This window comes from Gymnoscopelus microlampas, assembly GCF_963454915.1.
Source record: "Gymnoscopelus microlampas genome assembly, chromosome: 8".
NCBI lineage: Eukaryota > Metazoa > Chordata > Actinopteri > Myctophiformes > Myctophidae > Gymnoscopelus > Gymnoscopelus microlampas.
The window spans coordinates 53598441-53613112 of NC_139945.1; the positions used below are offsets into that span (position 1 = coordinate 53598441).

General features: G+C 43.1%; 1 protein-coding gene across 1 annotated transcript in view; it reads left to right on the forward strand.

Annotated features, from left to right (window-relative positions):
- Nucleotides 1-570: 570 nt before the first annotated feature.
- fam131ab (family with sequence similarity 131 member Ab) overlaps nt 571-14672 on the forward strand; it is a gene marked incomplete at both ends in the record, with an annotated part of 45226 nt that continues 31124 nt past the window's right edge. Inside the window, 2 exons of the mRNA XM_084065009.1 lie at nt 571-601; nt 7074-7225. Coding sequence (XP_083921135.1) covers nt 571-601; nt 7074-7225 — 183 coding nt within the window. The remainder of the gene's footprint in view (nt 602-7073; nt 7226-14672) is intronic.

Here is a 14672-nt window from a genome sequence, read left to right on the forward strand (position 1 = left end):
CACCCATCCTGGTGCTGAAGTATCTGAACCCCCAGAAGAGCGCTGTCCACCCATCCTGGTGCTGAAACACTAAAGATCGCTGTCCGCCTGCCCTGGTGCTGAAACGCCAAAGATCGCTGTCCACACGCACGGGTGCTGAAACGCTAAAGATCGCTGTCCACCCGTATTGGCGCTGAACCGCAGGAATTGATCCTTCAACCGGTGACGTGGAGCGGAGGTGAGTCTCGGGATCACTCATCAAAAACATTACAGGACTGGAGATTTCAAGCCGGAGTCGGAAAACGGTATACAGGACGATTATGTGAGTTCGAATTGAACTAAGTCATAGAATCAAAGAAAAATAAGAAGGGGGGAAAAGCAGAACCGAAGTAATGGCTGGACTTTCCCCCGCCCTCGGCGTCACCAGCACGGTGTGAGCGCAGCGCGGGCTCGCCGTGTCCCCCTGCGGAATCCAACGGAACCTCCGAAACGACAGGCTTCCAAAATCTATGAGGTACGGCTCGGGGTGTTGTGCACAAAAAGGAAATTAGGGAACAGATTGCCCTTCTTAAAGGCTCTGCAGCTACGAAAATGGGCTGTATCAGCTCCAGAACGCCAGTTGGTAAGAGTTATATATTTGTGATTCGCTTTGATAAATAAGAGCACGCTCGGGGAAGCCTTGAAGGTTTTCGCATTTTGTTTTGTTGCATAGGCAGCTAATGTGTGAATTTGGGTGCTTAACATACTGTAGCCTATAGTGCCGCATGCCGTGCGTGATATGAGGAACATATGGTGCGCTGCTGAGTCACACATTGCTTATAACCATGTAATAAGGCAGCTTAAATGGACCAAGCCTATGGCGTTTAAACTGCCGATAATTTTACAGACTACGTGTCTGTGTTAGCGGTGGGTTTACATACAGTGGGGTGCAGAGATTGTGTGGGGGTGGGGGGGGGGTATTCAATACAACCTAAGCATCGCGATGCCACGGTCGAGAGTTGCATCCACGTCGGTGAGCGGAGAAGACAGAGGTGCTCTTGACACCGATTGAGGGATGATGATGATGATGCGGAGCTGAAAGAACAGCTTTTACAACTGTGTGCGACGACGAACCAAGTCCCGCAGCAGCAGACAAGATGGTTCTCAGAGCGCTGACCCAGTTTAGTTGCAAGGTAGGGGAAGAATTTTGCAGTGTATACGAATGCATCGTGGTGGACGTTCCTATTGTGGTTCATTATTCTGGGCACGTCGTCGCCTGTATTGTACAAAAGTAATGCAACCAACAATCCGTTAAACAAGACGAATGTCACTCGGAGATGCCGTGTTAAAGCAGGATCTCTGCTCGCGCACACGCGCGCGCGCAACACACACACACACACACACACACACACACACACACACACACACACACACACACACACACACACACACACACACACACACACACACACACACACACACACACACACACACACACACAGTTTGTTGCCAAGAAACAAGCTTCTAGCTGGTGCCACCGCATGCATGTATCGATGCTCCCAACGGTTGTTTACAACGTCTCCTATTGCCTCCCACCCGCTCTCAGTTGACGGTAGAATGTTGTGGACCCCCCCCCCCCCCCCCCCCCCCCCCCCCCCCCACCCCGCCCCCTGGTCCCGTTTCCCCGTTTGTTCTCAACCTTTTCAGGCAGCGACCCCCCCCCCCCCCTGGGAACCCCCCTATACCCTGATGTAGGAGTTGAGGCATAACATCTTGTTAGACTCCACAGATGAATTTTGTGAAAATGGCAAATCTACAAGCTCACAAAGCCTCGCGACACCAGCATTAAAAAGGTCTTAAGAGTCCTTACATTGACACTTCACTGTCATGTGGGGGACCCCCTTACAATCATGTGGGGACCCCCCTGGCGGTCCCGACCCTCAGGTTGAGAACCACCCCTCTCTCTCTCTCTCACACAGTGTTATTTATTTGACCGGGCCTTGAAGCATGTCATAAATCCAACGCGCCCCGCGTTCATCTAATCCAGACGCCCTCCTTCGCTCGAGGCTCCCCCATAATCAGACGCGACCCGACCGTTTGTCATTCATTTCCCAGCGGTGATGCGAACATGACACGCAACCCGATGGCAGCCAGCCAGCAGGCTGCTGTTGTGTTTCTGCACAGTAAAACCTACTATAATGTATCCACGTAAACGGGCTATAGAATGTATACATACGGCCGTTAATTGCTATTGTATTCGCTGTCACGCCTATAGAAGCGCTTGATGGTTTGTGGCACACTGGCACTTGTCTGGTCTCTCTCTCTCTGTCTCTCTGTGTCTCTCTCTCTGTCTCTCTCTGTGTGTGTGTGTGTGTGTGTGTGTGTGTGTGTGTGTGTGTGTGTGTGTGTGTGTGTGTGTGTGTGTGTGTGTGTGTGTGTGTGTGTGTGTGTGTGTGTGTGTGTGTGTGTGTGTGTCTCTCTCTCTCTCTCTCTCTCTCTCTCTCTCTCTCTCTCTCTCTCTCTCTCTCTCTCTCTCTCTCTCTCTCTCTCTCTCTCTCTCTCTCTCTCTCTCTGTGTTATTTTGATTTTTCTGAAGTCTTCTCTCGATCCAAATGGCTATCATATAGGCTACCGTACTGACCGTGGCTGTTAGAAAGAGCCACCTGTTTACCTTCAGTCTCCATGATTGTATCATTACATCACAGCGCTGCATATTTGGGTTTTCAACGTTTTTCTTTAATAAATCAAAAGTATTTCTTGAGAGACCGAATATGACATAATGTAGGAGCGCGAGAGGGACGCATTCTGTCTCTATCTGCTCTTGTTTCCACGACAACGAGAGAGAGAGAGAGAGAGAGAGAGAGAGAGAGAGAGAGAGAGAGAGAGAGAGAGAGAGAGAGAGAGAGAGAGAGAGAGAGAGGGAGGTGGGTATAACCTCAAATATGCTTCGACACCGCGTTTATAGAGCCAGGGCTACCTACGGCTGTACGTTTTCGAGAGATCACGTTTCTGGTGAAGAGATTAATTAAGCTGGAAGATAAGAGACAAATTAACAACTGAGAGCCACAGATGGATGGCGGCTGGACTTCACATGCATGGGAGCTGCATGCTGGTTGTGGAAACAGCCGCAGGTCGCCCGTCCGTCCGTCTGTATAAATAACCTTTGCGTCTCTGACCACAGATCAGCCCGGCGGCTGACACGTCTCTCAAATCAAACACAAGCCTGTAGAAGCCTCTGCTACGCTTCATTAGTCACGCGTCTTTGATCGTCGATCTGGTTTTGACACCGTTCCATTTAGTCCTCCATGCTGCCATGTAACCTCCATGATTGACGCCACCGTCACTAATACTCACTGGCTATAAGTTTGACTATATGTTGTAAGGCAGTGGTTCTCAACATGAGGGTCGGGAGCCTAGGGACCCTAGGGGTGTCCCACATGATTTTAAGGGGGTCCCCAGATGACAGGTGAAGGGACAATTCAAGGACCTTTTTAATACCTCAAAAAAATGAAGAAAGAAAATAAAAAAGACCATTGCTGCATCAAAAGCAATCAACAGACTATAGCCTACTATAAAAACGGTCAAACATTGGCCAGATTGTCAATTAATATGTGAGCTTGTAGATCTGCTATTTTCACAATATTTATCTGTGGAACCGAAGTCAAACAAAATGTCATGCCTCAACACTTACAATCCATGTGCTTGTCAGGGTGGGGGCTCCAGTTCTTATCCAGGCTATAATTTGAGCGGTGAGGAGACAGACTATAGTGACTGCACTGTCTCTACCAGAGGGAAAAGACAACATCTTTATAGTCTGCGAAATGGAAGCGTTTTGCTGCAAATCAGATGCTGACGTGGCACAAAAAAAATCCCTCCCGGCATCAGCAAACACTTTTTGACCGCACACATGAGCTCAAATAACCACCAGGCACACTCCCGAACATCAGTCTAATGGACAAAATATATCAAGGCACGCATCTTTCACCCCTCCGGACAATACTTTCATTAACGCGGGTGGCCTAGATTCGAGACAACAATCCCCCCCCCCCCAGGCATTTGATCTCATCACTTCCAATTAAACGGCAGATATTGAATTCTACTTGGGGAAACTTGAGCCGGGCGCGCTAAACGGCAGGCCTTTGAACCCGGGTGGCGTGTGGGTGTAGTAGTGGTGGGGGTGCCGGCCCTGCGGGGTGAGTGATTGCTCTTGATATTGGGGGGGCTCAATATCAGAGATGGGTGCAGCCAACGACTTAATCGAGCGAGGAGTTGCTCTTTTCACAGACAGTAACTAGAAACGACTCTCTGAAGACGAGCCCATGCAGGGAAAGAGGAGCCAGGCGCTGACATTTTAGAGGCCCACACTTCTCAATCGTGTTGTTCGAATCTGATTTAAACACACACAAGAACACACACACACACACACACACACACACACACACACACACGCACACGCACACGCACGCACGCACGCACGCACGCACGCACACACACACACACACACACACACACACACACACACACACACACACACACACACTCACCCACACACGCACGCACGCACGCACGCACGCACGCACGCACACCCACTCACCCACCCACCCACCCACACACACACACACACACACACACACACACACACACACACACACACACACACACACACACACACACACACACACACACACACACACACACACACACACACACACACACAGTCTTTGGGGAATTGCTGAGGTGCTGAATTGACATCCAGACGCATCCATCTAGATGCGCCCAAGTGCAACAAGGCTGCAGTTTTGTCATGCCTGTCACGCTGTCAGGTCATGACAAGTACACAATAGCGGGGGAAAGGTTAATGTCCTGTGCGGTGTCACCCGAGGAGGCTTAGAGCTGTTGGACATTAAATGGAGTTTGTGCCGACGACGCAGTAAAGGCGGGGGGTGGTGACATTTGCACCCCACAGCGCGTATAATGCGCCCAACGGCGTTAAGGATCTTTTATTTATTTTCCTGAGCGGTTAAGTTGCATGATTGTGAAGGATGCCAAAGATAGCAAATGTCTTAAAGGAGTAGTACACCCCCAAACAAAATCTTATTTTCTGAAGGAAGCCTTGAATTCATGGAGATTCTTTTTGTTTTTGTCACATTCCTGAGCACAATACTTTGATGACGGATGGCTGGAGACTCCTCCTGGGGACTCCCGGAGACTCTTCATGAATTCAAGGCTTCATGCGTAATTGATAGGGTGAAAGGGTGAGCTACTCCTTTAAAGAGGTGTCGTCTGTTATTCGGGGCTATACACTTATAAGCTGCTTGCCCCATCCATCCCCCAAACTAACCTATTATTGGCCCAGGGGCCTCAGCTGTAGGGTAATGTCAGTGCCACCTGCATGGCATGACTAGAGAAAATGCACGCGCCAGACTGACTCACCCTTAAGCTCAATTTATACTCCGTAGTATGATGGTGTTGCTTGCCAAAAATAACTGATCTTAGATACATGCGATGTAATATACATTATAGCTTGATATCTCACTTGGGGCCTCCTGAAATACATTATTTACATTGATGATGTTTTCAATTACTTTTTTTTCGTACTGTAGGCAAATATTTACTCCATGTAGACTCCACTACAATTATTTGAAAACTGTAGTTAGTTACATTCTAGACACAACACATACATTAACCACTTCAGCCCTATTTAAACTTTGGCTATTTGAAAATAGCCGATCTACAAGCTCACAACGCGTTGCCATGCCGCGCGATGCCTTGTGAGCTTGTAGATCTGCTATTTTCAAAATATGTTTTAACACATTTTAGACATGATGATAACTTGTGAAACAGGACATTCTGCATAATGAGTACTTTTACTTTTGGTGCGTATATTTCCATACGTTTTTTATATTTTTTGTTCAGTGTACAGTATGTGTATGGGTGCAGGGGATGGATATGAAGTGAGATATCAATATAGAGGGGCGCACGCTGCACTGAAATATAAGTCAAATATTCCCTCCTACAACAGGCCAGTGGCTGCTGTATATAGAGGCTCTTATTGGAGAGGGAATGGCTGGCATGGTAGCTCTGGTCCATAGCGTTACTATGAGTTCTCCTTAACACTATGTTACTTTCGAGACGTTGCCCACACACCTCAGGCTGTCAGCCTCTCCTCTTTAGTAAAAAAAATATATATATACATTTTCGCTACTCACCAAAACAAAGACGGGTTTAAGATGTTGAAAAGCCTACTTTCCTTAGTGGGAACACTCTGAGCCCCCCACCTCACGTCTAAAATACACTTTTTGGGCAAAAAAAGACAATATTTCACGGGAAGGGAAAATCTGTAGGGGGCGCAAGTGGAGTAACATAGAGAAACATTGTTTTTTCCTCCGGTGAAATATTTTATTTTCTGGCCAAAAAAAGGTTTATTTTATACATGAGGTGGGGGGCTCCGAGTCTTCCCACTGGAGAAAGTAGGTTTTCAACATCTGAAAACCGTCTTTGTTTTGGTGAGTAGCCGAACGAAAGTGTATTCTTTTTTATGTTTTATTAAAGACGAGAGGCTGCGCAGCCTGCTCTATACCGGGGTGTGCGGGCAAACGGCTCGAAAGTACCACAGCGTTAAGGAGAAATCCTTCTATGGACCTGAGGCCAGTTGCACCACCTCACACTAAGTTCAAACTTAGCCTAGTTATAGCTTAAACACATTCAATCCGGATAAGTATCTCTGTCATTTTAGATTTCTTTGGCTATTCAAAAATAGCAGATCTACAAGCTCATAGCACGGCACCGAGTGCCGCGCTATGAGCTTGTAGATCTTCTATTTTTAGTTTTTTATGTGAAAATGTGTGCACATCTTTAAATATATATATATATTTTTTTAAATATATATTCAAAGATTTGCACTAATTTTCACGATTTTTCAAAAAATAGCATAGCCAAAGAAATCTAAAATGACAGAGATATTTTCCCGTATTGAATGCATGTGTTTAAGCTATAACTAGGCTATAAAGTTTGAACTTAGTGTGAGGTGGCGCAACTGGCCCCAGAGCTTGCATGATGGTGACATCTTTTTCTGTCCTTCATCACCCATGCGCTCTCCTCTTCTTCCCTGACAGTGGGGTATGACGGTACGTTGCGCGTCGACTGGAGCGCGTCGAGCTCCAGTTCTGACATCCCACTCTTGGGCAACACTAGGACGGTCACCTCCCTGGCCCGCAGCCGCAGGCTGCTTCTGACAGCACCTCTGACGACTTTGGACTTCAGCGAGGTGCCAGTTTTGTTTTTCTTTTGTGTTTTTTTTCCCTCCCCAATTTGAGGCCCTTTGGTGATGTGTCATTCATTGACTTTCAGGGCGTCCCCGTCCCGTCATGTCAAACTTGACGTTTGAGGGCAGACAGATGAGAGCAGCAAACTGTGAGAATGGGTTGGTCATGCAAAAGGACTTCATGGCATTGCATGGCTTTGATATGAAGTGCATAAAGAAGAATATGATTGAACCCGCACCAGTGGTGGAAAAAGTACTCAAATTCTTTACTTAAGTCAAAGTACCAATACTGCTTTATAAAAATACTCTGTTAGGGTGCGCTCCCACCCTAACAGAGGGAGTGGGAGTGTGCCCTAAGGGCGCACTCCCACCGCACTTTTATTTTACCTCTGGGGCGGAATCTGCCAATGCTTTGTCAATGCAAATGCGTGGATTCCAGGTCTTGCGGATTTTTTCCAAGAATCCACGCATTTAACATTGACAAAACATTGGCAGATTCTGCCCCAGAGGTAAAATAAAAGTGCGGTGGGAGCACGCCCTTACAAGTAAAAGTTCAGAATTAAACATTTACTTGAGTAAAAGTACAAAAGTATTGGCATCAAAATGTACTTCAAGTACCAAAAGTAAAAGTACTAAAATGTTTGAAAATAGCAGATCTACAAGCTCAGAATGCTGGAATGCGACGCGTTGAGATTTGTAGATCGGCTATTTTCAAATAGCCTAGGTAGGCCTATAAAACGGGGTTAAAGTGGTTAATGTTTCATAATATCATAATTTATATCTGCAAAGTAACTAGTAACTAAATATTTCAAATAATTGTAATGGAGTAAAAGTACAATATTTGCCTCTGAGATGTAGTGGAGTAGAAGTAAAAGTATTGTAAATTGGAAATACTCAAGTAAAGTACAAATACTTCAAAATTGTACTTAAGTACAGTACTTAAGTAAATGTACTTAGTTACTTAGTTACTTATGATACATAAAGAACAGTGGTGTAAAAAGTAGACTAATGACATTTTTTTACTTAGCCTAAGTAAAAGTATCAATACCACAATGTAAATTGTAAAACATAGGCCTACTCTGTTACGAGTAAAAGTTCAGTAGACTATTCTGAATTTACTCGAGTAAAAGTACAAACATATTGGCATGAAAATGTAAAGTACCATAGGTAAAAAGTAGGCCTTACTTATTATGCAGTATGTCCCATTTCACATATGTATACACATTTTTATTTAAATAGCAGATCTACAAGCTCACAACCCCATGCGAGCTTGTAGATCGGCTATTTTCAAATAACCGAAGTATATATACGGCTAAAGTGGTTAATGCATGTTTAAATAATAATCCAAATCTACAAAGTAACTAGGAACTAACGTTTTTAAATAATTGAAGTGGAGTAAAAGTACAATATTTGCCTCTGAGATGTATAGGGGAGTAGAAGTAGCCTACAGGTAGCCTATTGCAAAGCGGAAATACTCCAGTAAAGTAAAAAATAAATACAAAAAACCCCTCAAAATTGTATTTAAGTAAGTATTTGAGTATATGTAGGCCTACTAATTACTTTCCACCAATGATAAAGAAGAACCCACACTCGAGACGTCATCGAATACATTTTATTGGAGCATATGAGTGTGCGGGTTCTATGTCTTCTTTATGAGCATATATCTTAACCCTGATGTGCGTAGGCCTATATTCATTTAGCTTTTGTTTGATAATGAAGGGCCGAATTTAGTTCTGCGTAGGAACTCAGTAAGTCGTCACGTGAAGCAGAAAATGATTTTCTCAACCTGTCCTCGTTTAGTAATTAGGCTACCTAATTTACCAAGTCTTCTGACTGAGTCCTTTAGTGAGTGATTCAGGTTCTCTGTTCTCTCTGTGGTTTTCAATACTGTTCACCATGTTAGTTTTGAATTATTCGCACAAGCCATTCGCAGTAATTAGCAATTAATTTTTAATGCGTTTTAAAAAAAAGTAATCTTGGTGGCACAGAGTAATGCTTCTCGGACTGATTCCTATACGATTAAATGGGTGGACATGACTATTTCATAGTACGACGGTGTCTTGCCTAAAAGATCTACTGTAATTGGGTAACAACCAGGGCACTACATAGGAGGGATGAATATTTAATAGTATTTTACAATTATTACGAAAAACAGTTAGATGACGATGAGCAGGAGGAGGAGGATCAGGATGATATCTATATCGTCTCATTTATGGATCCCATGGACCAGTGGTTCTCACCCTTTTTAGGCCGTGACCCCCCCCCCCCCCCCAAAAAAAAAAGAATCATATTTGAACAGAGGACCCCCCACCCTGACCTGACATGCAGTAATGGTCTTTTTTCTTCTTCTGTTTTTAGGTATTAAATTGTCACTTCACTGTCATCTGCCCCCCCTACGGCGTTATTGGAAAGAGGCCTTTATTATAAATAGTTGTAGGTTAGGCCAGTGGTTCTCAACCTTTTCAGGCCGTGACCCCCTAAAATAATCAAATTTGAACTGGGACCCCCCACCCTGACAAGCACTAGCGGCTATTTTCATTTTATTTTTATTTATTGGTGGTTATGGTGGAAAGTAACGAAGTACGAAGTAAATTGGAGTATTTCCAATTTCAAATACTTTTACTTCTACTCCACTACATCTCAGAGGCAAATATTGTACTTTTATTCCACTACAATTATTTGAAAAGTTTAGTCACTAGTTACTTTGCAGATGTAAATTATGATGTTATAGAACATACATTTACCACTTTAGCCCTATTTTATACCTAGGCTATTTGAAAATAGCAGATCTACAAGCTCACAGTCACAACGCATCGCAATGCGGCTATTTTCAAATATTTAGTACTTTTACTTTTGGTACTTTAAGTACATTTTGATGCCAATACTTTAGTACTTTTACTCAAGTATATTTTTAATTTTGGATTTTTACTTGTAACAGAGTATTTTTATATTGCAGTATTGGTACTTTTACTTAAGTAAAGAATTTGAGTACTTTTTCCACCACTGTTATTTGACAAATTGACCAATGTTTGACCAGTTTTAGTATAGTAGTAGTATAGTTTGAATAGTTTGTTGATTACTCTCAATGATAGCCTTTTTCTTTTCTTTCCTTTTGAGGTATTAAAAGGTATTGAAAATTGTGTGGGGACTCCCAAGGGGGTCCCGACTCAGAGGTTGAGAACCCACTGGGTTAGGCTTATCCTATCCCCAACCAAATCAAAGGCATTGGCTAGTCGGAGGTCTGCTTATGACGTCATCGGTGAAATCGTGACCCGTTGCCATAGAAATATTCCTTCTGTCGTTCTGTGGAAAGTTGAGCACCGATTGAAATCTCATAGAAGAGAGAGAGAGAGAGAGAGAGAGAGAGAGAGAGAGAGAGAGAGAGAGAGAGAGAGAGAGAGAGAGAGAGAGAGAGAGAGAGAGAGAGAGACACACACAGAGAGATAGAGAGAGAGAGAGAGAGAGAGAGAGAGAGAGAGAGAGAGAGAGAGGGAGAGAGAGAGAGAGAGAGAGAGAGAGAGAGAGGGGGGGGGGCGGTGGGGGGCGTACGAATCGAGAGGAGGCTCCATCCTCCATCATCATCATCATCATCGTTGTCGTCGTCGTCGTCGTCGTCGTCATCATACAAACACGACAACGTGGCGTGCCGTTCGAGAAAAGATGTGCATCTTATTCTCCGTGGAGAAAAGCTCATCTTCAGCGAGAAAACAAGGGACATCTTCACCAGCGAGGGGAGAACTCCGGTATATCACAGGCTGGTTTAACCTGCTTTCAAACTAAACGTGCCTATATTATACCTTTTTAGTGTTCTTTTTATGTCCGATGTGAACGAATGGTGTCTGCCTGGTCGCGATCGTGTTTCCCTGTAATGTTTAGTTCAGTATTGGACGACAGTAAGGAGCTGTCCGCGGTGCTGAAAAGGCTCTATGTAATGTTTAGTTCAGTGTACAGACGATAGGAGCTGTCCGCGGTGCTGAAAGGCTCTGTAATGTTTAGTTCAGTGTATAGACGATAGGAGCTGTCCGCGGTGCTGAAAGGCTCTGTAATGTTTGGTTCAGTGTACAGACGATAGGAGCTGTCCGCGGGGCTGAAATGCCGTCGCTGTCTTTTGCAACCCTCGTTTGGATGGTCAGGGACGTCACAGGCTCTCAGAAGGTGGGGGGGATGGACTTTCGTTGGACTATACCCCTTATTTTACACTTTGGCTATTCAAAAATAGCAGATATCTGAGCTTGTAGATCTGCTATTTTTGAAACAGCGTGAAAAAACATTTGTAACTGTCAAATGTAAACAAATTCTGTATTTTCAAAATTTCGCGAATTTTGTTAGTTTTTTTTCGTGTTTTGGTTACTTTATTTTGGCTTTAGGGTTAGGGTTAGGTTATTTAATTCTTATTTTTGCTTGATTTTACCGATTTATTATCCAAAAAAAATAAATACATATATATATATATATATATATATATATATATATATATTATTTTTTTTTCAAAAAGTGGGGGGTATGAAATCATGGATCTGTGAGAGTGAGGGTGTCGCATCGTACGCACAGTGAATGGCCGTGACGCCCCTAGGTTTAGGAAAAGATACATTGGGCGCTATTTTCGCCTGTGCCTGTTTTCCCATTATCCCTAAACCTCTTTACATCGACACGTTGTGAGCTTGTAGATTGGCTATTTGAACTATTTGAAAATGTTTAAAAATAGTTTTTAAGAAAAATGGCAAAGAAGTTTAGGGATAATGGGTAAGGCACCGGTGAAAATAGGGCCCATTACGACTAATTGGCGAACGTGTCAGCCCACACATCACACACACAAGGCGTCTGCTAGAGCAGTGGTTCTCAACCTGTGGGTCGGGACCCCAAGGGGGGTTCCCTCATGATTTTGGGGGGGGTCCCCAGATGACAGTGAAGTGACAATTAAGACCTTTTTTAATACCTAAAAAAAAAAAGGAATACAAGAAAAGGACCATTACTGCATCAAAAGTAATCAACAAACTACTATAAAAACTGGTCAAACATTTCAAACATTTTGAAAATAGCCAATCTACATCTGCTATTTTCACAATATCTATCTGTGGAACCAAATTGAATGCATCAACTCTTATGCTTATCAGTGCTTATCAGTTCAAATATTATTATTTTGAGGGGTCATGGCCTGAAAAGGTTGAGAACCACTGTGGTGGAGAGCTTATATAACTCTAATTAGCCTATAAATAGAACACATGCAGATGCGTCGCCTCGAGGAGCCATGTTTGCGAGACAGACAGACCTCTTATGAAACCTGTGGCATGTGCGCGACATGCAGCCTCACAGAGGGATACAGGATAGGTGGGCAGTGGGCACTAAAGGACATCTGGGCAACTCGATGTCAAACTGGCTATTTTGTCCAAAATGTAAAAACAAAATATATATATTGGAAAAATGGTCTTTACTTGGTAAATACATCATGATGTGAACATGCAAGGTACATCATTATCAGACTTAGTTGTATCCTTCAACTTCTTGTTTATGCCCCAAAATGACTGGATTGTTTGCAATTTTTTGCAATTGTAGAAATATTAAACCTTTATTTTTGAATGTTTAACCCTTGCATTGTGCTGCATACACGTGTGGTGTTAGCGGGTCAAATTTGACCCGTTATTTAGCCTAACTCAGCCCAAAATACTCAAAGAATAATTATTTTTTTCTCCCACCTCATAGCTGACTTGTAGTGCATTCATATCCATGTAAACACTTTTTTAAAATGTTATGTTGGGTTAGGGTTAGGGTTTCATCTTTCAATATACGTTGTTTTCAATTATAAAAAGGTTAAAATTCACTCATTAGATTTCCTATAATGAAGACAATGGATAATGATGTTATCTAACTATAATAGAATAATTAAGAATAATAGTTTTAGTTTTTTAACTTTAAAAAATGTTAATATTATTAAAAAATAATGACACTAGTGATGTTAGCGGGTCAAAATTGATACGTATACCATAAAAGGTAAAAAGTAATTTGTTTTTCATAAACTAAAACCTTATTTTACTCCTGATAGCAAAATGCTAATTGAGGACAAGTCTTTCTCACTCTGAAACATGTAAACATTCAATATTGACAATTTGGGGGAATTGAGCCACACTTCTCTACCGGGGAAAATTTGACCCGTTAACACCACAAGTGTCACTTTTTTTTAAGACCATCAGAATGAACTAAAATGGTGGTAATTAATTTTGTTCCGTTAAAATAGCTGTTTCTGAGGATATCATGAAGCCTTGTTCAAATAAAGAAAGGTAAAGGGTACCTTTGACCTATTTAAACTTGAAAACGGGTCAAAAATGACCCTAACACAATGGAAGGGTTAAGCATGTTCTAATCATGTAGCTATATAGACAATTTTTCAAATATATATATATATATATTTTTACATTTTGGACAAAATAGCCAATTTTACATCAAGCTGCCCAGATGACCCTAGTGCCCACCTATCCTGTTATCTGTTAACAGGAGACTTGTTATAGTTCACATCGGACATGCCGACAGGCGACAGGTAGCTGGTCTCTATTTGTAACAGCCGTTTTATTCTACTTATAGGTCATCATATAGGCTACCACACTTGAGTCATTGTTAGGAGTCATTAGGCAATAGATTGAACAAGTGTGTAATGGCAACCTCTGTCCCATTCCAAGATTATGCAGAACTGTGTGTGTGTGTGTGTGTGTGTGTGTGTGTGTGTGTGTGTGTGTGTGTGTGTGTGTGTGTGTGTGTGTGTGTGTGTGTGTGTGTGTGTGTGTGTGTGTGTGTGTGTGCGCGTGCGTGCGTGCGTGCGTGTGCAGCCTATTTGTGTTTGTTGGGTGCTTCAGTGCTTGTGTATAGGCTGGTGTGTGAAGGCAGAGACATTGATAGCGACCTCTCTTCATGATGAACGCTGCTGATGTCTTCCGTTCACCGGAGATGAATGGAGGAATGGAGCAGTTAGGTTGATCCAGGTTAAATAGACCTGGATCCAAGGGCCAGTGATTCTTAGATCCACAATATTGATGTAAACTAAAACCAGGACCCGGGTGTCTGTGGACTGTGTGGGTAATTGATGTGAACTAGACCTGGCCCTGGTTGGTCAATACATTCTCACTCCAAACCCCTCACATACAGACTTTTTTTTTGGGTCAGAACCCCCCCTGCCCTCACTATCTGTAACTGTAGATAGGTAGATGCAAACTACACCTTGACATGGGGGGGGGGGGGGGGGGGGGGGGCTGTGCCTGTAGATAGGTGCAGTGGTGGAGAGTAACTAAGTACATTTACTCAAGTACTGAGGTATTGTTTTTTACTTTACTGGAGTATATCCAATTTTCAGAACTTTATACCTACTCCACTACATCTCAGAGGCAAATATTGTACTTTTGCTCCACTACAATTATTCGAAAACTTTAGTTACTAGTTACTTTGTAGATTTTGATTATAATTT